A 27,877-nucleotide genomic window follows, 5' to 3' on the forward strand; every position below is an offset into this window, starting at 1 on the left:
GTAAGTAATCCAAGTAATAAATACAAAATAGTGACTCTAAAACTGTAAAACCAATAACTGTGTATACAAGTCGATCAGAAGCTCTAAGCTCAACCCGAAAATGGAAGCTCATTCTAAGCCAAAAAGTATAAGAATACTAAAACCAAATATACCCTTCTTGTCACTGCGTACGCTGTATGCAGCAAGTGAATATTGAATTTAAGCAAAACGCCCCCACAAGCTGATGAAATTTTGTCTGCCCGCCAAATGATGATAATTTGCAAAACAACAAACTCGCTTGTAATTCAATTCTTTTGCTCGACATCTAAAGTGTTTCATGAATAAAATGCCTCATTTCTTATGTATTTTGAAACATTTTTTCAAATCTCAATCAATACTGCGACGACAGATGCTGCCAATGAACTGCGCCTGAAAAGGGAAACTTTGTCAGCAACGTAATTAATTGCATCGGGAGCTTGGCTATGGTTCGCTTTCAACTTTCAACTCGAGAGTCACGTAGGTTGTAAACGACTTTTACTTTAATCACAAAATATGCTCGGGCCAGAACGGAAGCGAGCCAAAACGGAAGTTGGAATTCTGATTGGAAATCTGCTATATATACATATATATAGAGACCGCCAATGACGGCATTGCGCATCAATTTGACTAGACTTTAGAAAAAACTCGAAAATTTGGTTTACCCGTTACGGCCATCAATTTGTGTGCGTGTGTTTGGGCCAAGCTAATGACAGCGTAGAGTTTAATGGGCGAACGGAAAATTTCGTTGCATACTTTCAGGCAGTGACAAAAAATATTTCCGCTAGATTCGCATGCACAGCGAGAGAGAGCCTCTGTGCGACAATGGCATCATCATGCGGGAAAAAAGCAGAGCTAAATAACAACTCGGGCGATAATTTATGTTCAGCTGTGTAGGCCCAGTGCGCTGTCTACCCTTTCATCACTGATAATAACAGCATATTAGTATGGTCCAGAGCTGAATATATTTCGCTCTTAAAAAACCCCCAACACACACATACACACATCCAGCATCAACTTGATTTTATCTTCTTTTTTTTTTGGCGTGTGTATGAGTCTTTTCATCTGCCGATTTATATCGCCATTGTGTCGCGCGCACATCCACATCCACATAATTTCTCTCAGCTGGCACAGCATGGCGTATGCGTAATATTTATTTAACAGCCACAATTTACGCTTTAAGGTTCGCTGTTTCGGCTAAAAGGTTCTGACGGCAGCTTCTTATTTATTTTATTTGCCAGTACAAAGTGCTTGAGCCTAAAAGGGTTTCAAATTATATTAAAGTAATGAAAAACCACGAAAAAAATATGCAAAACAGCTTCAGCAATTATAAAATGCATAGCGGAAAAACATATAGTGTAACGGAAAAAGTATGTGTGTGTGTGTGTGTGTGTGTGTGGTGGCAGCCTGTCAATGTGGCTTTTAAAGCCACGTTAGTACTTTTAGGTTCCTTTAACGCTCGCACGTGCATAGACTTTGGAAGTGATTGTTCTTTTAAATTCTTACTGAATGTGAGAGAATCTGCGAAATAGAGGGTAGATAAGATACGATATATCGTAAATATAAATTTGATATTATATTGATATTGTTATTATGAAACTTGAAATCAATTAATAGTACTTTCAATTTATAGAAACTTGTATATATAAATAAAACTAGTTCAGAAATGTAAGCCCCTAAATTCTGGCATATAAGTTCTGAGTATTAGATTTAAATAGCTTCTGATTAATTTCACGTAATATTTATAAGACAGAGTATTATATCGTGAAATTTTCTGTAATACAAAATTGCAAGAATATATATCCTGGCATTATAACTTGAAATTTAGTTGTATAATGCAGGGTATATCTTAGCCTAACATAACATGACATTATACTATTTTAGTGTAAGATTATATCATATTATAAATATATATATCATATCAAAAGCTAAACCTTATATTTAAAATGCAGGGTATCTTATAGTCGATCACTTCTTTGCCGACTACTCGCTTGGCTCAAACAGTGAAGTGAATGCTTTAAAGCCACTTTTCTTTTTCCTCATAAGCAATTCACGCCTGCAGCATGAACCAGTCAGGAAATGAAATTTTTGGGGCAAATCACAACAACAACAGAAAACGAAGAATATAAATAGAGTCTGAGCAAACCGCAAAATTCATGGGAAGTAAGCAGAAATACTTGATACAGGCAGATAAATGACAAAATATAAACACTAGCTAAGTCGAAAACAAGCCGAAGGCAATTAGTTTATTTCAGAGTATTTCAAGCAAACTAAATAAACTCAGTTTATTTTAGAGTATTTCAGACGAACTTAATCCGCTCAGTTTGTCTCTGCATATTTCAAGCGAACTCAGATTGCTTTAAGCCAACAAATTCACTTCATGGTCGAATTGCTTTTGAAACAAAGTGAAATTCACATTTTACATTTGATTGTTTAATTGAATTCGACTCGGGCGAAAAGTTGAGAAATTAAGCACGCACATTTTTACTTTTCACTTATTATTCTTTTTCCCTATTTTCCTATTCTATTTCTTCTTCTTTTTTGGGCATCAGTGAGTTAGATAAAAGTTGCGAAAAGTGAATAGAGAATTTTTGCAATTTTCATATCATCATCTGGATGCTGCCAATGAACATTTGTCGGTGTCCTCTCTATCTCTATCTGCACATTTCACATTTCTATTTCGCTCTCTCGTTGGTGGTTCCGGACAATTAGGGAAACTGTTTTGTCAAGCAATTTAGCATTTGCCAACAAGATTTCTGCACACAATTTAATATTGAATTTAGCGGCTTTGCTTAGTTCGTTCTGTGGCTAAAAACATTTCCATGGAAATTTGCATCAAAAGGAATGATTGGCAATTCGCTAATCGGCTGAAACACAGCTGATAAACAACTTTTTCTGTGTTTCTTCCCCTCTCTCCCGCCCCCCTCTCTCACTTATTTCAATTAACTGCGTTGCGTATACGCAACATTTGACAGTCGACTCTCGCCAGTTTATGCCCTTGAGCGTAAATTTTCAATGATATTCGATTTTTTGCTCATTTCTATGTAGCCTGAGAACGGGGGCTCTTCCACTCAAAGTGCTCTGCGGTCTGTGGCTCTGGTTGGGTGTTAGCTGCACATGCGAAGGAGTTTGCGTTAAGTGCTTTTACACCTACGCACAGCTATGTAATGGAATTTACTTATTTTTTTTTTTTTTTTTTTTGGGCATACAAGTGGGCGAACAGTCTTCCATAATAATGTAGACGAGCGCTTGCTCACCTCAATCCTCAATCGTCGCCATCAAAACGCATGTCCAGGCTTGTCACATTATTTGGATTTCAATATCCATAGACAGAAATGGGCCGTAATTCAAACAGATATTATTTTTATGGTAAACCACAAAAAAATTCGATAAGTAAAATTTATATTATTATATGACAGTATCATATTGAATACTATTGACAGATTTTTATTAAACTGTATAAATATACTTTATATGTATATTTAAACTTATATGCTTTTTAAAAAATTGCTTAAATATTTTAGATTATCCCTCGATAATAATACATGCTTTTAAATAAATAATAAATATATGGATGAAAGTATAAAAATGATTTTATTTAATAATTTGTCATAATAATTTGTTATTTGTTAAAATAATTTCAAAGCTATATATATATATATATATATATATATATATATATATATATATATATATATATATATATATATATATATATATATATATATATATATATATTTTTTTTTTTTTTTCATTTATATTTATATATATTAATATTTTTATATTTTTATAATATATATATATATATATATAATCATTCTTTTATTTATTTTTTATTGCACTTTATTGAAATATTAGATACAAAATATTTGTATAATATATTATATTATTAATTATTTCGCTTTACATATATCTTTATATTATATATTTTATTTATCATTTGTATTAAACAAAAAATTTTTTAAAAATTATTTTGTGTTCATTTTTTAAATCCTCTAAATGTTTTAAATTTTAAGTAAATATACAACACACTTATTCCAGGGTTTAGCAAATCTCATATTACCACATCAAGAGAGCTTTAAATTCTAAGCAATTGTTGCTAATCAAGAATATATACTATTTATGCAATATACTACATATTTATACAATCAGGAGTTTTTATTGAGGTCCTTTCAAGCGTTGCACAATTCATGTTCAAATTTATAATATCCTCTTAGCATCATAAAGACACAATATGGATGCGTTTACATTGTGTCTGTGCGTGTGTGTGTGCTCGTTGGCAGGGGAATTGCATTAAAATGCTGTTTGGCCCCGTTTTTGTTATATTTGTGGGAATACATTTTGCAGGCAGCCACAAGTGGCGCAGGTCCCTCTGATTGCCCTAGGAAATGCATAAAATTCAAGGCAAGGCCAAAATCGATGCCCGAGCACCACGTGTCAAATGTGTTCGGCATGTTATGCAGAGGATTTACTGTAACTGATACTCGTCCCAGGCACAGCACATTCTCATTGAAATGTATGACACCGCACACACACACACACACACGCACACGCACGGCATATGCAGGATCTGTTGTTGCGCAATGCGCGTGGCCAGACTGATTTGTCGTGTGGGGGGTGTGGCTCGAGGCGAGGCCATGAAAATAGCTAAGCCAAAGATATGCCACACAATTCAATCACTTCATAATAAGTTCCATTTATATAAGGCTCCACGGAAATTATAGTTGTCTATCTCTTTATATAGAAAACTTAAGCGCAAAGATAAATTCCTCTTCAGCATAAAGAACACATTGAAAAGTGAAAACTACAGTCTCAGATTATAGCTTCAACATATATATCTATATATTATAAATGTACATCCAATTATATATTATATAGAAAACGTATCCATAAAATAAAATCTCTCTTGAGCATAGGGAATATTTTTAAAATCTGAATGAAATAGATATATTATACAGAAAACTTATCAACAAAGGTAAGTCCCTATTCAGCATACGTAACATATTTAAAATCTGATTAACTTTCAAGATATACCTATCCAAAGGTAAATGCCTCCTAAGCATAAGCCACATATTTAAAATCTTATCTTGGAAAAATGAAGTGCAGAGATTTGCTTCATGTATATCCATATATTCTACATAGAAAACATATCTTCACAGTCAGATCTCAGAGTATAATATTCAGATAATAGTTTCAAATATTTTATAGTTTCTATATATTATATAGCAAACGTACTTCCAAAGGTAAAGCCCCCATCAACATTAAGAACATATTTAAAATGTGAAATCTCTTGGAAAAAGTTTATTTGAATTTTAATTGCTTTTGCGTGCGCTTAAGCAGTTTAAAAGTTTTTGGCAGTCTTGCTGGCTTTGTACTTGCTCATAGAATAACTTGGGCATGGAGTCCAGTTAAATTGCTTTCTTCTGGTAGGCGTTTGCCTGGGCGCTCCGCAATGGCTGGAATGGCTGAGACTGACCCGCGGAGGATTTGCATTTTGGGGCTTGCCGCAATGGCTCAGTGCAAATTGCTAGCTAACCAAATGCGTTTAATTACATCTCATCTATCTATCTCTGTTTAGCCCACGCTTAATCTGAGATTCCAAGATTCTCGGAAAGCTCAGCGATTCGCTAATTTGGCTTCTGCTGACACCGCGAACCAACTTTATGGCTGCAATTTCGCTAAAAACTTTGCCATTTCACTAAATTTCGCACACAGCTCGAGGCGCTGAGGTCTGTGGGCGGCTAAAATTGAACGTTTGGCGAAAATCAACAGTTTGGCCAGGTTTAGTTTGGCTTGGCTCGTTTTGGCCTGTTGATGTGCAAGAGCAGCAGTGAGCCAAGATAAAAGTATATAGACATTAACATATGTGGTCAGAGGTAAACAGAGACTGATATACACACCTACAACTAAAGCACACACACAGCTAACACACACACATTAACATATCAATAAACTTGATGTGGATTTACTGGCAGGAATCATGTTTATGCTATACCCATTACAGCTGAAGCTGACGATGAAGAGTATATTGAAATTAAGAACGATTATGTGACAGATGAAGAGAGGAATCATGAATTTTTCTACAGCTTATCTTATATTATAATAAAATCATTGAATTTTAACCAAGTCGAAATGAAGAGTCATATATAATACATATATAAGTTATGGCAGAATAGGTTTCTTATCTCTTCATCGAACTTAAATTTAGAATTTGTTATCCATTTTTGCCAAACTCTTTTCTATATTTTCTGTTTAGCTTTATAAGAACTGTTTCATTTAATAAAATAATAATAAAATAAAGATATTGATTCAAAGCTTTAATAGTCTCTCTATCTCCTTCTCTCTGTCTCTCTCTCTCTCTCTTTATCTCTCTTGGTTCAGATTTATTTTTCTCTCATTTTGCAACTTTACCTCTTATAGACTACCTTGAATATCACAATAGTCTTAAGTTTCTAGCAATTGCATTCCAATTTGTATTCCCGTACTCATATGTTCTCTGAGATATTAAATCATTATTAAAGGGTAGCATTAAGTCAGGCTACTCCCCAAAAACTGTGCAGCTTCTAATACTAATATTGTTATTGCCTGTGTCAAAAACCAGTTCATATTATGAGAAGCCAATGCAAATATTTAGCTTACAGCTCTCTACGTGGTATCTTTAAGTTAGATGTCCTTTATTTGTCATTTTGACAAAGGAATTTAAATGTTTTTGCGCTTCTCGCACTTTGCCTAGCCGCATTGTTAAGACAGAATACATTAAAGCAGATTAAAGCCAAGCGTGGCAGCAGGTGGATTTGGCCCAAAAAAAAAAAAAAAAAAAAAAAAAGGAAAAGAACGACCCATTCAACTCTCTTATCACACACACCATTGAAAATACAAATTTCGTAAGCCAGTCACGAGCGTGCTTGCCGTCTCGCCTCGTGTTGAGGCAGGTCTTTCGGCTGGTGTTGGCCTCAAGCAGCGCCGTTCCTCCACTTGTTTGGACTAATTTTAATTATTTCTTGGAGCATTTTTCATGACGCCAATGTTCAAGTAGCTACACAAGCAACAAATGCATACACACACTAGCACACACACACACACTTATAGCTGGGCAAACAAATGTCTCCCCTAGCAATTTATTTAATGAAATTATCAAATTATACAAAATGTGCCGCCTAAATATAACTGCAAAGCAAATATAATGTTGTTGTTGTTGTGGTCGGCTCTGTTGTTGTTATTACTGTGAGACCACATGAAAAATAAAGCCACAGCCATGACATGCTTCATCTAGCATCTCATTCCACACACACACACACACACACACACGCACGCACGCACAGGGACAGTCACAGAGGACAGACAAGCAAACAAATATATTATAGATGGACAGCTATCAAAATTGCTGAGCACGAAGCACGACTCACGAAGATGCACGTTTGGGCAAAAGTCAGTCACGACTTTTTTAATACGTATAAAATGTACATACTCGACCCATCTGGCAATACATCATTTGCCAGTGACGGGCACAATACGCCGTACAAGCTGAATGCGACCAACAAATCTATTTGAAGCATATCAAATAATTATTATCAACAGCAAACAAATTGTGTTTTTCTTTCATAAAAAAAATCATGGGTCGAATGCCGGTTGGGTCCCTCGAATATGGATCATCCTGTATGCATATACCTATACAATGACTAACTAAATTATTGGAACAGCTAGCCTTTTAAACTTGACAGATATTTTTGTAGATCTTTTTAAACTTTTTTTTTTCTTCAATAAAATAAAAAAAAAAATTATTATATAAGAGTATTTTTTAAATAAATTTTAATTTATTAACTAAGACTGCAAAGAACATTTTTTTAAATTAAATACCCAAAAAAAAAAAAAAAAAATCCCGAACAAAAATATTGGCATACAAAAATTTTAATTTAATAAATTTTGTTATTGAATATTTAATGTTACTGTTTTATTATTTATTATGTTTATTTTCATTAAAAAGGTTGTATATAATTTCAATAAAAATTTACATTAAAATTTTTTGTTTTAAATATTCTTTGTCTTTCACATTTGAGCGGTTTTTTGTTATGAATTAAAAATTATTTTAATTTATTCTTTATCATTTGTATTTTATCTGCAACTATTCTTATAATATTATTTACAATTTTATAATATATATTCTACTTATCATTTGTAGCAAATTCATACTGATTGCATTCATTTATTATACAAAATTATTTGTACTTTGAAATTTATTTATTTAAAAATAAATCGTATTTTTCTTACACTGAAAATCAATTTAGAATTGTTTCACTTTTCTTCTAGAACTTGCTCGAAATTTCACCTGCCATCATCATCTCGCCCCCGTCTCACGCTGCCGTCTCTAGCCGACTGTCGAAATGTATCCATTACACAGACATAACTTAAATGTCCTGCCAACTGCTCCATCCCGAATCGCCAGTCACCAGCCAGCCGCCAGCCGCCAGCCACGTGGCGCAAGTATCACATTTCGTGGGCTCAATTACACAATTAATCAGAGCATTTGCAGTCGTATATTAAGCAGCTTGAGTTTTGCCCGCATTCATAGATTTGTGGCCAAGCTAACTTTTTCAATTAACACCAAATTATGCAAATTGTGTGCGTGAGTGGGGGTGTCTTTGGGTGTATGTGTGTGTGAGGATGCCAAACATCCCTTTGCCAGTCGCACTGCCTCAGGGAGCTGCTCTATCTGCCCGCCGACCAAAATTGTTCAAGTGTCAAAGTTTACATACCGTCGCCATAAAAAGTAAACTTTGCAAGTTGTGAGGTGTGTCCGCTTGAGGGGCAGACATGGGTGGGGAGGGTTCGATGTGGATGGGTGGGAAGGGAAGCTGTCCCACATAATAGCCACGCTAATGGCTTGCAATGTTAACGCAGTAGAGGACAATGTGATAAATTAAATTGAAATGATGCAAGGGCTGATTCTTAGGTTTACAAAAGCAAACAGTTTAAAAGGTTTCATTTTCTCAAAAATAGCTACAAATTGCTCTAAATTTAAATAAAAGAAACTTTAAATATTTATTCTTCTTATTATAATTCCAAAATTTATCACACAATTTCCTTACCTTTTTTTTGCAGTTTTATTATCTACAATTTTTTTCCACAGAGATTTGTAGCCCACCTCGCAGCCTTGGGCTAACTGTTTGGTAACGCTGCTGCAAACTTAGTTAGACTGTTCATTTTGTGGATGCCACAGTTGGCAGCAGCTGCAATATATTCACTCCAATATATGTATGTATATAACGGAACGCATACCTATATTCCAATTTCCCGCGCACAATACGAGTCCCAGACGAGCCAAGGCAAAGGCAAAAGCGAAAGTTGGCAATGCCAATGGAGAAGCCAAGTTGCGCTATTCATCAGGCTGCGGTTGCAGCACACTCGACCTACCCCTCCAATGTCTCCCTCTCCCTCTCCCTCTGTTTGTCTGTCTTTCCTTATCTACCTGTCCGCGGTCTGTCTGGGTCACTCCCAATTGGCACTCGAGTTACTTGGTTCGTCTCGTTGCGCTTACTTAGACGCCTAATTTACGAACTGTTCATAATACAAATGATGCATTGTCTTAGCAAGCTGCAACTGTGTTTGTGTGAGCACGTGTGTGTGGTTTGTCTACAGTCTAGGTGTGACTTGAAGAGCCAAGCACTTGCTGAGTGCTCGAGCACCTGAAAATGATTCAATTACGCAAAAGCTCTCAACTTAAATTGTTCTCAATTTAAGCATCTAGATTGAAACAATAAATATGAACATGTTAAATATTTTTGGCAAGAATAAATATGCAGTGTATTATATATCCATATATTGTTATATTTAAAAATAACAAAAATTATCAGCTGAATTTCAATATAAAACAATAAACTTAAACTTTACAGGGCATAACAATCGATCAAGTATTTATTAAAATATTTGTTTAAGTTAGAAAATGTAATTTTGTTTTTATTTTTATCTGAATCTGTATCAGAATCTGTACATAAATTTTATACGTTTACAACACATTTAGTATAATTATTTAAGAGTCAAATTCCTTAATATTAATAATATAATATCCCAATATTTTCTAGATTTAGTCTCTTAATCCTTGAGCGTAGCAGTATTCTCTCAAAATGCGTTTAAATATTAAGTATGATTCTAAAAAAAAAAAAAAAAAATTCATTCTATATATAGAGTTAGAAACTTGCAATGAACAAGAATAAAAAAATGCAATATGAATATATATTCAGTTGAATAATGGATTATATTTACAGATCAATAGACATTGATATTTTTTCCATTGATTTTAAGCTGTCTGGAGAAAAAAAAAAAAAGAATTATTTAAGTTGAATTTTACATTTTATTTCCATTTTAATATCCCCTATCCTGAACAATTTTTAAATTTATTATTATTATTTTTTTTTTAATTTTGTTTATTTATAGAAAACTTTAATTTTTTTTTTAATTTTTTTTTTTTTTTTTTTTTTTTTGCGTTTTACAAGGTGATTTTAACAGTAAAAGCGTTAGCCGGAACGCACACTGCGACACATAAAAGCGATAGCGAAAGAAAACAAATGAAAATAGATAAATAAAATCAAAGTAATGATAGAACATACATATATTTTCGCTTAAGTCTCCAACTGGCAGAATATTTTAAATTATGTGTGTATATCCATATATACTTAATGTAATTGGAATAAATCGATCTGAAAAGCAGCAGCAACAACAGCGACACTGGTTGATTTGCTTGTCGCGACGGAGTCGTCGTTGCATAAATCAAGTTTGTTTTTTTTTATTGTTTTTTTATTGTTTTTTTTATTGTTTTTTTGTTTTTTGTTTTTTTTTTTTTTGTTTTTTTTTTTTGTTTTTTTGTTTTTGCAATGGATTTAATGTTGACGCTGTCTATTTGTTGTTATTCGTACTCATTTGCCTATTGTTGACATCAGCTTTAAATAATTTATGCATGTTACCTACGCCCATATTCCCATATTATTATTACAATTTATGTGCGGTAAATAATGCATAATGCGCAGTAAACGTGGCTTACTTTGAGGCGTTCGCTTTTTGCGACTTTTGCCTGTTTTACTTGGGCTGCCTGTTTGCAGCACTGATTTATGCCCAAGCAGTGTTTGGTGTTCTTCGAATTGTGGGCGTGTCTAGTTTTTGCCCCTCCGCCACACTTGATTTGTGGCTGCGTGGCGCTTGGCGCTGATGGAAAGGTCACGTTGACTGGCGTGAACTCTCAACTCAGGTTTTGATATACGATACACGATATAGCCATAGATATATGTTATGTGCGGGAGACAGCTCGAAATCACTTTGAATCAGTTTGTCAGCGCCTCAGCTATAATTAAATGGCATTTACTTGCCTATTTGTATGCGTGTATGTGTGTGTGTGTGTGTGTGTCACGCGTGTTTGCTTTTCCGTTTTTCATTTCACTTGGCTGCTAATTTTGACAACGTCTGGCTCTGCCTTCGCTTGGTTGGCCACAAGCCAGGGCATCGAGAGGCATCGAAACGCACCGAAATCATTTCAATTAGCGTCGACTCTAACAGCCATGCAAATGTGGGCCACATGCAGCGTTTGGGCCAACTGAACGCTAAGCATTACAATGGAGCTAAAACGCAATGCCCATAGTGTGGTCCTCTGCTCGGGCATTGCTGCTGCTCCAGCAGACCGTAAGATACGTCTATTGGGTAATAGACGACAGCAAACAACAGCAAACAACAACAAACAACAACAGGCAACGACAAACAACAACAACAATCACATTAGAAGTCAGCTCAGAATTCGCTTTGCGTGTATTACAGTTTCTGTGCGATTTGTAAAACGGATGTGGCTCCTATCACACACACACACACACACACACACACACATGCACATACATATGTATATATATCTATGTACACATAGACATGTCCTGCGAACTGCAGACACATGTCGCTTTTAACGAGCGCTCCCGGCTCGGCATCCGACTCAACAGTATTAACCTTTTTCCTTTTATTCTTCTTTTTTCTTTTTTTTCCATGTCTGCCTCTGCCATCGAAATAACTCAAATGCTTTGCCGCATTTGTTGTTCCATTCTATGGCAATTTGTGTGAAATTTATTCTCACACACACACACATACACACGTACTTAGATAAGGGTCTGTACATTGTGGTCAATAGTTCAAAATTTATGTTAATGCTGGCACAACTTACTTTTAGACAAATTCAGCTTATTTATGCAATTGAATTTAGAGACGAATTTATTTTTTTATTGTTGGCAATTTAATGCCTAATTTATGCTTAATCATTTATTACGCCATGAATTTAAATAATTTTTGTTAGGCATTTTTTGCGGCTCTTTAAATAGCAGCTCTCATTGCGATTATTATTTTAAAAAAAATATATAATAAATTTTTTATTAAATTACCAACTGCTAGAGAAGAAATGCAATTAAATTAAGTAGTTGACATTAATTGACAATTTCAATTAAATTGTCGTATTTAATTATGCTCGCATTGCATCACATTTTTGCATTGAAGGCAGCTCAACTATTCAACAGAATTGGCAACTGAATGCCACAGCTGAAACTTAATTGAGTTGTAGTCAAGAGAGTTCTTATGCTCGTATATGAAGTGGAACTGCTGGAAGTGTGCTCTAGAGAGTAAACGACTGGCAGATACCCATGATTCCTTTAAATCGGTTCTTTTAAATCTCAAGTCTATTGATAAATGGACAGAAGAACTTGGCTAGATCCACTCCACTCCCCTTAATAGTAAATACTTTATGGCCACGCCTTCATCATCAAGTCACCATTTCAAGTGGGCTTTGGGTACATTGAATGGGGTATATTGGTTTTGTGCAATATCCGCTTTGGGCCGTTCTTTCGTCCGTTTGACCCTTTGCCCATTGATGCGTCGCTTCATCTGCCTGCTTTAAGAGAGATTTGTCGGGTGGAGCATATATTGTAAATACTTGTATGTGTACCCTTATCTACTAAAGTGCTTACATTTTGCGGACGTGCCCATTGGGGCGTGGCAAAACAGAAATTACATTATTATTTACAACTTAAGCGCATTTATTTATGAGTCTGCTGATAGCTAATGACTTGCAATTTGAAATACACACTCTTTTCAATCTGTGTGGCATAAAAGTATCTCTATAATGTATGATAGATTTAAATATAAATCAGTTCGATTGCGAAGCGAGAACTATGTCTGTTAGGCTCAGAAGTGGGTGCTGCCAAGATTTGCTGTTGACTTAACAGATTGGTCGAAACAGCTGCTTTTAACGAGTAGTAAGGGTATTCCACAGTAGATATTGCTGTTAAACTTCTTTATGGATTAATATCCTCTCAACCGATTCTACAGTTACAGAAAAGTTACTTAACATTTTTCAGGATAATACAAGGTGAAAAATATCTTGTACAAGTGAGCTAATATTGACCAAGTTCAAGAATGGCTCAAACATGACTCTATCTCTTAATAATGCTCAATGGTATTTTAGCTGTTGACACATATGACTTTTACAATGCATCGCAATGGAGTTGAACCACCATAACTCCATCTGTGGAGGTTGATTTGACCATAAATTCATCTATAGAGTTGAACACAAGTTGACTTCATATATAGAGTAAATCAAAAGTTGATTTGAACTATAGAGTACATGGAAAATATCGAAATATCTGTCGAGTAGATCTAAACATGACGCCATCTATAGTATATTTCACAGATGACTTAATCTATAGATAATATCTAATATGACTCCATGTATAGAGTAAGTCAAACAGAACTTCACTCATCCAATAGATCAATCATATTATTATATTTTTAATGTGTCCACATTTTGCTATTCTTCAGCACTTTTCAAGCTAGAATCAACCAGCTCTATACTGGGATACCTGTTGACCTCTTCCGTAGCTCATTTATACTGCACTGTAAGGGTATTCTGTAGTCGTTTACGATAAACTAAAACATTCAGAGTGCTTCTGCTGGTGCATGCTTCGATTTGTGTATGCTTTTAGACAGGTCATAAAAAAACTTGACATATTTGCTTCTACTTCATAGTTCAACTTTCAGTTAATCTCAATTATTATGGCTTCAGGCGGGTTTTATTTGCTCTGGTTTTATTGTTTGTGCCCCTTTACTGTATTTTGCAGCTACTAATGTTAGCGAAAACTCCTTTTATTTGCTTGTTTGCTTTTCCTAGCATGTTTGCAGTTGGTTTTTCTAGTTGACTCAATACCATTACCGAGGGCGAAAAGTTTGTGAGCGACTCGAGAAAGCAGCGTTAATTAATAAACTTTTAATAAGCCAATAAATTATAGAAACCACTGTCCGCCGTCTAATTAATCCAGCTAAACAATTGTTAAAGCTGCACAGTGACCACGTATTTTGCTGAATCTGAAATTGAATTGCCATGTATCTAAGGATTCGCTAATAATCAAGAATCCTGTGCGCATTGTCCACGATTCCGTGTTCATTTGCTTAATAAATTTCAATTGAATGCTCAAGTCGATGGCAGTGGCGGGCTTAAACAAAGCTCGAACGGATTACAAAAGACACGTTCCGCCAGTCCGGGCAGTCGGACAGTGAAGTCTCGCTACAAATGCCACGCATTGATCTCGCAAGTGCGTCAAACGATAGTTTAAAGGCAGTCTTTAAGCTTCAGTCAGAAGCTGAAGTAGATTATTATGTGCAGGGACTGTGTGTGTATGTGTGAGAAAGAGAGAGAGAGAGAGAGTTAACATAAAGAGACATCAAGCTGACGGGCTACACATTTTTGAATGGTTGTTGAATGCTAGTTCATGGGTCCTTGGTCAAGGCTAAGAGTCTTTATTATACGGCTGCAATTGTACAAGTCATTCGAGTTATTTTTGGTCCTCTACTTGATTGTGGCTATATATATATATGTATATATATATATGTGTGTGTGTGTGTGCTTGTGACAAGCTGCAGCTAATCTTTAGCTGTCTGCTTGGCGATTTCGCCCTTTTGTTTCGCCCTCTTCTGTTGCTGCTGCTGCTGTCGTTGTTGTTCTTGTTGTTGTGGTTGTGTCGAGTACATGGAGGCCATAAAACAAACACTTTTAGTTTGTTGAACTGTGACCGAGGGCTGCGTTTAATTTGTTGTCAAAAATTGCTACCGAAATTTGATGCGGCTACCAGCTGCCAGCTTGACAACAATGTTTTTCTTCGGTTTTTAACTACTTACGGCTTTTTTTTTTAGAAAAATAAATAAATTTGTTTGTTTCTTTATATATATATATGTATATATGTATAAATATATTTTTCTTTCTTTCACTATATACATATAGAAAGAGAAAGCTAATAAGCTAAAATGAAGTTAAAAATAGACCTTGTAAAAATTTAATCATAAAATAGCTTTTAAAATAGGATAAGCTCTGGTTACAAGAAAAAAAAGTAAAAATAATAATATAACTATATATACATATATACATACATGTAAGAATTTATATAAAAATATATGCGTATATTTACAACAAAAATAAATGTAATAAATGTATTGTATATTAAAGTAATTGACACTTTACTACAATATAAATGGAAATTTGTTAGCTTAGATAATAATTACTTGACAAATAATTAGCTTATAAACTCCATTATAATTGCTATTCAAGCTGCCAACAATTAAAAAAAAAAAAAGAAAAATGTAATTAGCTTATGCCTTTAAAAATAATATAATAAATATATTGTCCAAGAGAATAATTAACAATTCAATGGAATAAAAATTGATATTTGATAGCTTATATAGTAATCAGTGGCTGTTAAATTCAATTAAAACTTCTATTCATGTCGGCAACAAAAGCAATTTCCACTGCGCACTTGCTGATCAAACAATCAAACTGTTTTTACCATTGCACTCTGTGGCTAAATAAATAATAAATGCCGTGGCTGAAGCGTCGAGTTTAGTTGAAAACTCTGTGATTGCAATTTAATTAAAATATTGCAACAATGCGCAGAAAAGTAGGCTATATAAAATGTCACTCAACTGCAGTTGAATAGAAGTGTTAGTAAATACCACAAATATGATCTGGTATATATATTACAGCTATCATCTCAAATTTGGTTGGAATATGCGTTATAGTTTTGCAAATATCACAAGGGAGGCAGTTGTTGACCTCGTTGACTGAATATAAACACCGATTGGGTTCATCAATACTATGCGCTGTCTATTGCGCATAAAAACTCGACAATAAATATTCACATATATACTATATTTAGATATGTGCAAATATGTGAAAATTTATTTCTTTTATTTTTTATTGCACATGCATATACATATGGTTTTGATGAACTCACCCGCAAGTCGACGAATTTCTGTTTAAATTTTTAATTGCCCAGCCATTTGTGATGCTTAGCAAATTCCAAATTTGTTTAGCTTAGCACTTTAATTTGGTCGAAATGAACTCTAGAGCCCTTCTCTATCTCTGGAGTCCTTCAACTAGTTTCAAAACCTTTCCTGCGGCTACCCTCTTGCTCGTTAAGTGCAGACAAAAGCCACAAAACACAAAAAACAAAAAAAAAGAAAAAAAGTAGAAAAAATGCAAAATTGTTCAAAAATATAAACTAACTGACAGGATATGGGATTAAAATCTGTACTTGAGCATGTCAGCTTATGAAGAGATACAAAACTCTCATAATTTTATACTTGTGCGTGCAGCCAGACGACAATGGAAAACAATGTAATAGACTTTTTATCATATACACACAGATATTACATATATACATACATACAGACCATAGCTGTCTGTGCATAATGCCTTAAACAGGCCGCACAAATTGCCGCTACAGCAGCAGAGTGCCTGCTGGTGGGGAGTACCCGACTAGTAGATATCCTGAATGAGCCTCAAATGTATTATTTATGGCCTTGTTGAGTATATTCGCCTAAGAGATACCGTAAGTGTAACTGAGTTTGCAAGCTTTTTTTTTTGTTTGGCCTATGGTAGAAATTAAAGTAATGGGCATATCTGACTGAGAGATACCTTTACTTGAAATGTTGTTACTTGAAGACATCTTCAGTCTGACTGACTTGGAATATATTAATTGTAATATCGGTGTGGAAAGAGTCCGACAGTATAATATGCCTACCGTAGCTGTAATCTCCAATGGGAAAACGCCACGTAAAATAAATTTTGTGAGCTCCTGACTTGAGTCAGAGCTTAACCAGGCTTAACTATCTTTGGAAGTATTCTTGCTTTTAGGAAATATCTGTAATAGAGTATCTCTGATTTACAGATACCTTACACTGAACTGTCCTGGAAAATATGCTAAGAAATAGTGATAAATCGGAAGTTATATGGAGGTAGTAAAATATAATAATATAAAATCAATATCGATATTTCGATGTTTATCGATAGACTTAAACTTAACTAAGTATTACTTATTTACAAAAGAACCCTTTTTCCATTTATAATATTTCTTGAACAAAATCTGACTACCCACCTTCTTTCACTTTCAATGGGTATAAATAGGAGCAGAGACCTTAAAGGTTTTTGGCTTTAATTTTCGTTGCGGCTCCTCTGCATTCTGATTGATCACACAGACAGTCAAGCGGCGATTGCGACAACGACAAACCGGAAAAGCGATTTTTTTTCTTTTTTTGCGCGCTGAAAAGTCTTACAGTTCAAAGACTTTGCTTGCCATTCAATAACGCTCAAATTTTGACTGGTTGTCAAAAGTGAAAAATAAATTTAATGGACAAAACATGTTGCCAACAGACCTAGCTGATGGCAGAAGCCAGAAGGTTTAGGAACTGCTTATGGCGATATGCAAACTGAATTTGATTTTATGTTAAGTTAATCAACTGTTAAATGGAGTCTCGCGACCCGGGATCTCTAGAGGCAGCCATAAAATTGCTATTGAAATTTTATGTCAATTTTGGATGTTATCATTTGATAATGTGTTAAATTTTGAACTCATTTTTCATTTTGGGGCCAAATTTTATAAATATTTTATTTCTAAATGTTTATTTTTAGCGCAGCTACTGTTGCTCTGGGACTTCCTGTGCGCTGTTTTCTCAGTAAAATATATCAAATGTATAGTGTAGATGAAGGTATAGATGTACTTAATTTAGCTGCCTTGCACTTAGCCAGCTGCCAAATGCAAGTACTAAGGCTTATCCCACTGCTTTATGTATTTCCTAAGGGCAGCAATACAAAGCGAACTTTGCAAAAAGTAACTGCCAGCTACATAAGAAGTAAAAAACGATTGAAGTAAAAAACTCTTGAGAGAAGAAGAGAGAAGAAGCTAACAAAAATCGAAGTTTTCTTTCGATTTCGAAGAATCGTTGCTTGCAGCAGCTGCTGCTGGCAGTGTGTTTAAGGATAATAAAAAGAAAAAGCCTTTTCATTTATTTCCATTTGTCTTCTTTTCTTTTCTTTTTGGCCTGGCTTTGCTTGGCTTTTGGTTGCATGTGCAGAGCTTTATATGTGGTATACATACTTGTTGCCGCTTAAACACTTAATTTATGCGTGGTGCTTAAGCACTTGTGTGTTGCGTAGTCAGTTCGTCACTTGCAGTCTCGCATTAGCTGGGCATAAATCGTCTGGGCCCAGCTAATGCAGTCGCCGTCATTTATTGGCCCATAAATTTCCATGCAAACAAGTTTTCTGACCTTAGCCGAAGTTGAAGTGTTTGCTGTGTTTATGGAACGGTAAAAAGACAATAAATATTGAAAATGTATTTTTTAATATATGTTTAATATTTTTTTAAATTTATTTTTTACGTGTATTTTAATAAATAAAAAAATATGTTTTTTATATTCTTCATTTAATTAATTAAATTTTTTTAATGTTTCGTATTTTTAATATGGTTTGATATATTTAATTATTTGTTATTCGGTTAGCTATAAATGACTAGAAAAAAGCTAAAGTTCAAGCTGAAGTACTGCTCTAACAATAATAACAAAGTGTTAAGAGAGATTTGTAAATGTATGTATGTCGATTATAAAATATACGTAGATATATTAGCATGTGATATATGCATAGCATCAACAGCGTTGGCCATAAAAATATAGACATTTCTGTATATATTCAAGCCCCCTTCCAGCTAAATCTAGATTTTGTAAGTTACGCACAGCCCTGATAAGAATCCAATAAGAATAACATTAAGAACAAAATCACCAATCATTTTAACATTCAATATATAACATTTATTTATAACACTTTGCAAGACAAGTTTAACTTTATATCTGAATTGTACTTAAGTCTGGAAAGATGTAAGAAAACAAGTTTCAAGGCAAATCCCTAGCCTCGAAGCCCTTGATCGAACTTTTTTGCTATGATAGTTAAATAAAACTATTAGTTAACATTAACACACTGTACATTTATATCGATATATATACATATATATACTATCTGGAACTAAATATTTATAAAGATTTATTTGCTATCTAAATACTTGCAGCGCGGGCGCCTTTCATTTATCACAGCGACTTGGGCGTGGCATAGCCATTTCTGCCACTGACCGTTTCATTGTTGTTGGCCGGGTTTTGCTTCTTGCGCTTCTTGCGCCATGGAAACTTGCTCCCCTCTGGCCCGCCGGCGCCGACGCCCCCTCCTCCTCCCGTGGTAGCAGTGCTCGCCGTCTCCTGGTCGGGCAGACTGCTGCTGCCACTGTAGGCCGGCTCATCGCGTCGGCTGATTACACGTGTTAGCTTGAGGCGCGTGGCGGGCTGCGGTGGCTCTTCTATGGACTGGGCGGTTGCCAGCAGCAACGCGCCGTTATTTGTGGCCAGCAGCGTGCGTTTGGCACGTGCAGGCGCACAATGGCTGCGAGCCACTTCAACCACTTCCGGGTCGAGCAATGCGTGTGTATTGGCATCACTTAGCCGCGAGCTCTGCGTCTGCAGCAGGCGATGCGGCACGGCGCTGCCCGCCGACGTCGCGTACAGGTCCTGTTTGCGTTGACGCCTGCCAGCAGCAGCAGCACCACCAGCAGCACCACTGCTGCCGGCACCTGCACCGCCAACAGCGGCCAAACTGCTGCTATTAATAGTCGTGGTTGTCGTATTCGTGCGAATGCTGTCCTGCAGCGACAGCTGATGGTTGGCATCGCGACAGCGGAACTGCACCACGCGATACGATCCATATGGCTCCAGGGCATTGTTGTTGTTGCTGCAGCTGACGGGCTGCAGCCGCATCGATCCCTGCAGTCGCATCAGAGCACTGTAGTTGTGCTGGTGGTACTGATGCTGCTGCTGATTGCGGGCCAGCCCGAATTGACGCGTTAATGTAATCTGCAAGGCACATTAAGGGAAAACAAAAACCTCAAAGATTGCCGGCACCACTCACCTTGAATGCCTCCCGGAACTTGTGGCTCATGATGTTGTACAGCAGCGGATTGATGCACGTGGACAGGAAGTAGAGCACGCCGGATGTGTAGTGAAGTATGTGATAATAGTCGTTGAAGGCATCGCGACAGCGGCAGACATTAATCAGCGAAACGCCATAGACAGCCATCAGGCGCTGGGCGTGAAAGGGCGCCCAGCAGAGAAAAAAGGCAACGGCTACAGCTACTGCAAAGAGGGCAGAATGGTTTATCAAATACTTGGGGTGGCCTCGGTCTCTGTGCGGTGAGGTGTGGGAGGTGGCGGGGGAGGGGTATGGTGGCATAGGTTTTAGGTATATGGCGGCACACATGGCGTATGCGCATCATTGCGTAAAGTTTTCAAAGCGCGTCGCCAACTTTGTTTCGCTTTTCTAGCTGTGTAATCAGTGTATGTGCGTGTGTGTGAGGGTTCATACTTATTAGGGCTACACTCAGAGAAAAAGTTAATATTTTAATATATAATGTATTAAAAGCTACCAACCAAAATATTTTGGTTGGGTGGGTTTTTCCTTAATTTTTGAGCTAAAGAATTTTTTACATATAAATGACTTTAGATATATATATATATATTTTTATATATATAATATACAATAATAATATAAATTTTCCATATCAAAGTTGTGCCAAGAATTTTGTCTGCTAGAATGTTTGTATATACAACAACAAAAAATTTACAATTTTATGATCAAATAAAAAATTGTAAATTTTTTATTAAATATATAATAATAATATAATCATAATATATTTTGATATGTTTTTAACTTACAACATTTTTGTTTGTACTTTGAAAATTGTAATCCTAAAAATGAATATAAAAAAAAATGAAATGCATAAAAATAAAAATAATATAAATATAATAAAATATATTGTATAAAAAATATTTACTCTAGCATCCTCTCTGGTTGTGCACAAAGTTGGACAGTTTGTAAATGATTAACTAATTATTATTTAAGTGCAGTAAATTAAAGAAATATATACATATGTAAAGAACGTAATAAAAAACAAATAATTGTTTGAAAATAAATAAAAAAAGATAAGAATAAAAATGAAATCATAATATATTTTAGTTTTTGTATCATATTATATACAATTTAGAAAAAATAATAAGTAAACAGAACTATGACCAGATTTTCTCTGAGTGCATGACAATTCGACAGAATCCCTGCTAATTTCAATCAATCAATCAATCAAACGGATAACTTGGCCCGCACTTACCCAACATTCTGATGACACGACTTTGCGCGTTTAGGCCACGATTCGCGTCATAGGCGCGCCTCGGCAGCGACTGCAGCAAACGGCTACGCTTCAGCTTCATCCCAATCAGCACATAGAGCACACAGATCGCAGTCATGGGTCCGCAGAAGAATATAAAGCCCGAGACGGCGAAAACATGCGCGTAAAAGTTGTTCTCCATCTGCAACACGGAATGGCAAGTAAAGTTGCGGCTTGATGGGCAATTAAGCCAGTGCTGTACCCACCGTGCAGGAGTAGCCATCGCCCTGGTTAACCACCGAGAACTGCATGGCCTGTGGCAGTGCCAGCAGGAAGGCCGCCAGCCAAATAGCAAAGATGAATTTGATGGCACGCGATAACTTGGACATGGTGTGTTGCCTGTAAATGTTTCATTTTTTCAATTTATGCTCCCAAGAACTGACAGTTACATGACTGAAGTACACTTAATGTAACTTTGAGTGCTTGTGTGTGCGAGTGTGGGCGAGTGTGTGTGTACAAAACATAAACTTTTTAAGTGGCAACACAAAAAGTACTTAGTTACTTCAATTGCTACATTTCTTAAATTTTCCCAAATTATGGCAGATTTATACTACATTAATTTGATAAATATGAGAGGAGCTTAAAGCAAGTCCATCTTCCCATGTGTTAGGTTGCTTCGTAGATCTAAAGCTTTGTCTGTATTTTGTCGTTATATTCAGAGAACTGACGTGGCTTGAAGTCAGACAAAAGCCTTTGACAATTTGAAGCCAGTCAACAAAGGAAATTTATTTTTCGGATATATTTTAATTTTTATAAGAACAAATTATAAGGCTTGGTAAATTATAAAATGACTAAAGGAGTCAATATTTTTCCTTTCAGTTTCTACAGTGCGCCTGCAAGCTAAGGAATTAAAATGTACTTAATTAAATATTGTATATTGTATAAACACCTACATAAGCTGCTCTGAATACAAAGTCTATTTATAATCAGAGAAATAAGACTTGGCGCACTGGACTGTGGGCGAAGTATGGAAACGAACAGACGTTAAGGAAAAGGACTTTCAGTAAAGCGCACCCTTGCTACTATTTCCCGGAGATCCATTCCCATTAACAAATAGACTAGAATATACAGGGTGGGGCCCATGACCTATTTATGGCTTCATATTTTGGTGAAATTCTATTATAAACTTGTAAACAATACTCAGAACTATCATTATAACATTATTATAAATAAAAATCTGCTAAAAAAAAAAAAAAAAAAGAACAACAGCTCCGGTATACGGTATGTATATTTAAGGCTTGTACTGCCAGTAAACAACCCACTGTATTAAAAAAAAAATTGTTAAAATCTTTTAGAAAATTCGTAAAGCTAACAAGTTCTATTAGTCTTAAGACTTCTCCGATTAAAACCGCTTTGCTATAATTTAATAATACTTTTTTTTAATGTTTTTTATCATAAATAATGAATATTAGTGCTTTAATATCGTATCTATTTTCTGTATCAATCTGTAGATCAGCTAAAAATTAATTTTATATCATGCAACAACTACAAATAGATACAAAAATAGCAAACTGTTTGTCTTTCTAATTGAAATGTGCAAATGAAAATGGGGAAAAACTTTGCAAAGTTTTCTAAGCCCCTGCGGCTAGGAAAACGGCAAAGGTCACCTTAGATAAAATAGGGATAAAATAAACTGAATAAAATTGAATTTACTGTTTGTTTTCATTTGATAAAGAAGATAATAGTAATCGATGGAAGATAGCGCTGCCCATATAAATATTCATTATGCTTGATAACTACTGTAAAAAGTAAGTATATTAAATTAATTTATTTATTATTATTATACTATCTCGACTAGTTTGGCTTTAATTACTGGCACACCCAAAGTCAATGAAATAATTTTGTCATGTAATATTGTAAGTGGTTAGAAGCAATAAATATTATATATAGATTTTGGGATTAATTAAGTGTGCCTATATTGTGTTAGGGGATATAAATTATAGGCATGAGCCAGTGTTGCCGTAGCTAATTAGTTGTTATCTTAGGGTCAATACACGCACACTCACTTACCGAAATGGATGGCAGATGGCTATGTAGCGCTCCACGGTGAACGCCGTGATGGTTAGCACCGTGGCGTTGGCTGCCATTTCGGAGAGGACGCTCTCTATGATGCAGATGCCGTCCGTGAAGGGGTACGAGTCGGGACACCACAAATCGTACAGCTCCTGCGGTATGCCTAACGAGATGGCCGGAAGTAGCACATTAAGCATACGCAACGTTAGCCCCTTGGCATTTACTCCACTCGCACTCGACTTACCTGCGATGAGCAGAATCAAATCGGAGACGGCCAAATTGAACAGATAGAAGTTAGTGGCCGTGTGCATAAAATTGTTTCGCGAAATGACAATACAGGTTATTAGGTTGCCCAGCACGCCGGCTACAAAGATTAGCGCATAGCAAATAGTTAGGAAAATGAGCAGCGTGGGCGACTCCTCCCAGTTATCTGCGATAGTTGTTGTTGCTGTCCCTGTTGCTGTTGCCGTGGCTGTTGTCGTTGTTGTGCCATTTGTGCTATTTGCTGTTAGCAGATTTGTTAGATTCTCGGTCGTCATGTTGAGCATTTGGGCGACATGTGTTAGGAATTTGTCATTGTGCAGCAACAACAGCTCCGGGCTGGGGCTGGAGCTAGAACTGGGATTGGAGCTGGAGCTGGGACTCGGACCGAGACCGAGACCGAGACCGAGGCCAACACTCAGACTGGGCCTGCCATTGGGCAACGTATGAGCCATGAATGATTGATTGAGGCCATCATCATCGTCACTGCTGCTGGCAAGTGCAAAGTCAACGCTTTGCCTCATGCTGTCGCCGCTGCGTCAATTAATCCGCGCCCGTTGGTTTGGTGTTGACTGCCAACACTGTTATTAATATAGTCTGCTGTTGTCACTGCTGCCGCTGCCCGCACTTATCGTTATGTTTGACGTGCTGGCTGTGCACATGGCTGATAAGCTCGGCAGCCAGACGACAGGCCCCGAAAAAAACAACCTAAGCCGCACAAACAAAAAACAGCCAAAAATTGTGCATTCGCCTGTAAAGCAAACAACAACATTCAAAGTCATTAGTCTCAAGCATGAATTTAAATTGTTTTCCAAAAATACTTGGAGCATCGGCCTATCTGAGACTCCTGCGGCTTCGACACGCACCGGATTACAACAGGTGGCTAGCCACCTGGCCCTGGCTGAGTCACATCTGCGCAATATGCGAGACACTTTAAGTGATAGAAATTCATGCGGAAATTTTATGGCTTATTCGCAATTTCGTTTGACTAAAAATAGGCAGCATCCACATCGCATTGCTGTGGGGCAAGAGTTGTTGGCATAGTTTCGGCCCCCCTCCCCCTCCCCGCCCACTTTGTTTGCTGCTGCTGTTGCTGCCAGACGAAGCAAACTTTTCTGGTATTTGTGGTCAGCATAGTGAGGGAAAAGTTTTCGGAACACGAGGTAAAATATGATCTGGCAATGATGATGAATTTAAGCCCGGGGCTTAATGCGAATACGTATACGCAATTTACAGCATCTCTGATAAATGGCATTTAGAGCTCATAATTCACTCATTATTTTTCGTTGGCACGTTGACAATATGCATACGTAAATCTAACAGCTGCCAGCAGCATGGCCATAGCACAGGAGTCGAGCGAGCGAACTTTTGAACCACACACGCCAACGAGCGAGCCTCTTGGCATTAATCATATTTACAGCTCGTGTTCTTTGCCAGCCTTGAATTCGGAATACCTTTTGCATACACTCAGCTAACGTCCGGTAGCATTCAAACTTCCCCCCTAAGATTGGAAACGAACCAAAACCGCAAAGATGTTAATTGAAGTGGGCTAAAGCCAAATGATTCCTGGAATCATCGATGGCTTGGCTAATAAGATAAAATTTTCGTATGTTTAATGCTTGAACTCTCAGCCTAGGTAAAGCACTATATACATTTGGATAGGTGTTGATTAAAGTCTTAAGGTGGCGCAAAAGCAACTGCAAATTTTACTTCGAGCGAAACTAAATTAGAAAGCTTTGATGAGGTCAGATTTATTGATTATTTTATATTTATCAATATTCATTATTTATGGAAATTTGTTTTGCTAACGATTTTACCAATTGTCGCCTATGAGTCAATTGTTTTATTAAGAGGAAGAAATATGTATACAAATTATAATTTTACGATCAGATTTATTTTAGTAATCTTTTATATTTTAGGCTTTTTTAATTTTCATAGATTATAGCTCACAAGGATTGAATTGGATATTACAGTGTTTTATTGGCAATTCTTAAGAAGTGTATATTCTCTCAAGTATATCTCAGTTATATCAGCTGCCCGTTTTTACAGTTAAACAAATAAAAAATAAAAAATAAACAATTTCGAAATATATATGTGTCAAAGTTTGTTTGTCACTTTAATGCAAAAAAAAATAAAAAAAAAATAAATAAATAAATAAATTTTTTGTTTTGCTATATGAACTTCTAATCCTAAATAAGAATTGCAATTCAACTTTCAAATAAAAAAATTGAAATCAAAAAAATGCAAAAATTCATTTTGAAGTTATTTTATATGATTTTGGCAATAAGAAGAGCCAAAGCTCCACTGTGCAATGCAACACAAAAATAAATTTGACTTTGCACTTAATGAAAACTTGATTAGATAAATAAAATGGCAGCAGCCCAAAGTTTTTCTAGGGATTTAATTTGATATATAATTGGTTTATTGACAAAGAAAAATAGTTCAATATGAAAAGTTTCTTAACAATGCAATTGAATTACCATTTACTTGATTTCTCTTAGACTGTCAGTATTCAGTTCTGGGAATCAACCGAGATTATATACATTCTCGTTCACTTAAATCAAATAAAAATCTGTCATAAATACCTATAGTGCATTTCACGTGAAGTACAATCACTTGCACAACTGAAAATTTCATTTACACATGTGAAAAATAAATTCTTTCCTGGAATTTTATTGTCCTGTTGTGAAACCCGTTCCACGAAATGTTTATGCATATAAGTATGCATGTGTATGCATGCGAAAGCCCGCAAAAAAGGACACTTGCTGTTTCTTATTGGGGAAATATTGCGACGTTGTAAATATTTCTTGATGGAATAATTTAGTTTAGCCCAATCAGGCGTAAATGTCGGCTAGCCCAACCGAAAAAAACCCAACATAAATAAGTCTCTCTTTGTTCTGTCTCTCTTTCTCTCTCTCTCTTCATGTCTCTCTCCTGTCTGCTGCCCAAATACTAGAGTTCGATTAGTAATAATTCTCTGTCCGTCTGTCGATTTCTTGTTTTGTGCCAGGCATTTGATTGTTGCGCAAGGTCATGCCAGCTATTGCGGCTTAAAAATTCACAAACGCTGGCTTTAAGTCTAAATGAAAATTCAGCTTACCCAAAAGCGTTCAAATGACAGAGGCCATTAAAAACGGTTTGATTTGATTTCCCGTCACTTAAGTTGGATCAACGAGCAGTCGCACCTGAAGGCAACAATTGTTCATATCACTTTACATCCTTAGCCAAACTCTGCGCTGTTGCTAGACGCTCGTTGCCAACGCCTGCAGTCAAAGGCAGCCTCCGCGATAATAACTTAAGCAGTTTATGACTTTGTGTGGGAGAGTTTCAAACTTCAAACTTTTGTTTAACAATTTTTATATATTTGCTTAATCTAAATATTTCAATTGACTTTAAATAATGTTATTAGTTTTTGTTGTTCACAATTATATACATATAAGTTAGTTGCATCATTTAGTTAATTCAAAACTCGCGCTTCTCCACTTTAATTTATGTTCAACGCTTTGTCGGCTCGCCACACGTCCGTTTGGCAGCGCAGTCAATGTTAGACTGAATTTCCGTGTGGCTATTGCAACGGCAGTTGGCGCTCGGCTGTTAAGGGTTAACAGCTGTTAGCTAACAGTGGCGTCGCGTCCTGTAAGGCGTCACTTGCTCTCTCGCTCTCGCTGTTACCATGAATGGCTTTTGTGGCATAATTTCATTCATAAATTCATGTATTTCACCTTGCCTCAATAGAGACGGTAAGATAGGCCCCCGTCTAACGTCTAACGTGACGTATACGCAATTTAGCGCTAGGTCCATAAATGGTGGGTAATTTAATGAAATGGAATTGAATTCAAAGTGGAACAAGCATATTTAGCATTATATTGAAATGGCAAATGGGCCAAGTCGCCAACAGTTACTTTTAATATTTATTGGCCAAGGCGCCGCCCATTGACGTTCAACTGGTTCTCCGCCGCGCCGGCCAGACAGCCGCGACTGTTTGAGACGCA

The 27,877-nt window shown here is 36.1% G+C and overlaps 1 protein-coding gene across 3 annotated transcripts; it reads right to left on the reverse strand.

Moving 5' to 3' along the window:
• Positions 1 to 18,848: 18,848 nt before the first annotated feature.
• PK2-R1 (Pyrokinin 2 receptor 1) lies at positions 18,849 to 27,421 on the reverse strand. 3 transcript variants are annotated; one of them, XM_089476379.1, is made up of 8 exons: positions 26,986 to 27,421; positions 23,869 to 24,636; positions 23,622 to 23,787; positions 21,818 to 21,950; positions 21,555 to 21,753; positions 21,106 to 21,138; positions 20,303 to 20,526; positions 18,849 to 20,247 (listed from the first exon to the last, which is right to left on the reverse strand). In XM_089476379.1, the coding sequence occupies exons 2-8, from the start codon at positions 24,407 to 24,409 to the stop codon at positions 19,435 to 19,437; spliced, it is 2,109 nt and encodes a 702-aa protein (XP_089332505.1). In that variant the 5' UTR covers positions 24,410 to 24,636; positions 26,986 to 27,421; the 3' UTR covers positions 18,849 to 19,434. The 3 variants fall into 3 exon arrangements, with proteins under 3 accessions (XP_089332505.1, XP_089332507.1, XP_089332506.1); XM_089476381.1 differs by lacking the exon at positions 21,106 to 21,138 and having other exon boundaries at positions 20,303 to 20,523; XM_089476380.1 differs by lacking the exon at positions 21,106 to 21,138 and having other exon boundaries at positions 18,850 to 20,247.
• Between the last annotated feature and the right edge of the window lie 456 nt (positions 27,422 to 27,877).

Source organism: Drosophila arizonae, chromosome 2 (genome assembly GCF_054131065.1).
Source record: "Drosophila arizonae isolate 15081-1271.41 chromosome 2, UAZ_ARI_1.0, whole genome shotgun sequence".
NCBI classification, from domain to species: Eukaryota; Metazoa; Arthropoda; class Insecta; order Diptera; family Drosophilidae; genus Drosophila; species Drosophila arizonae.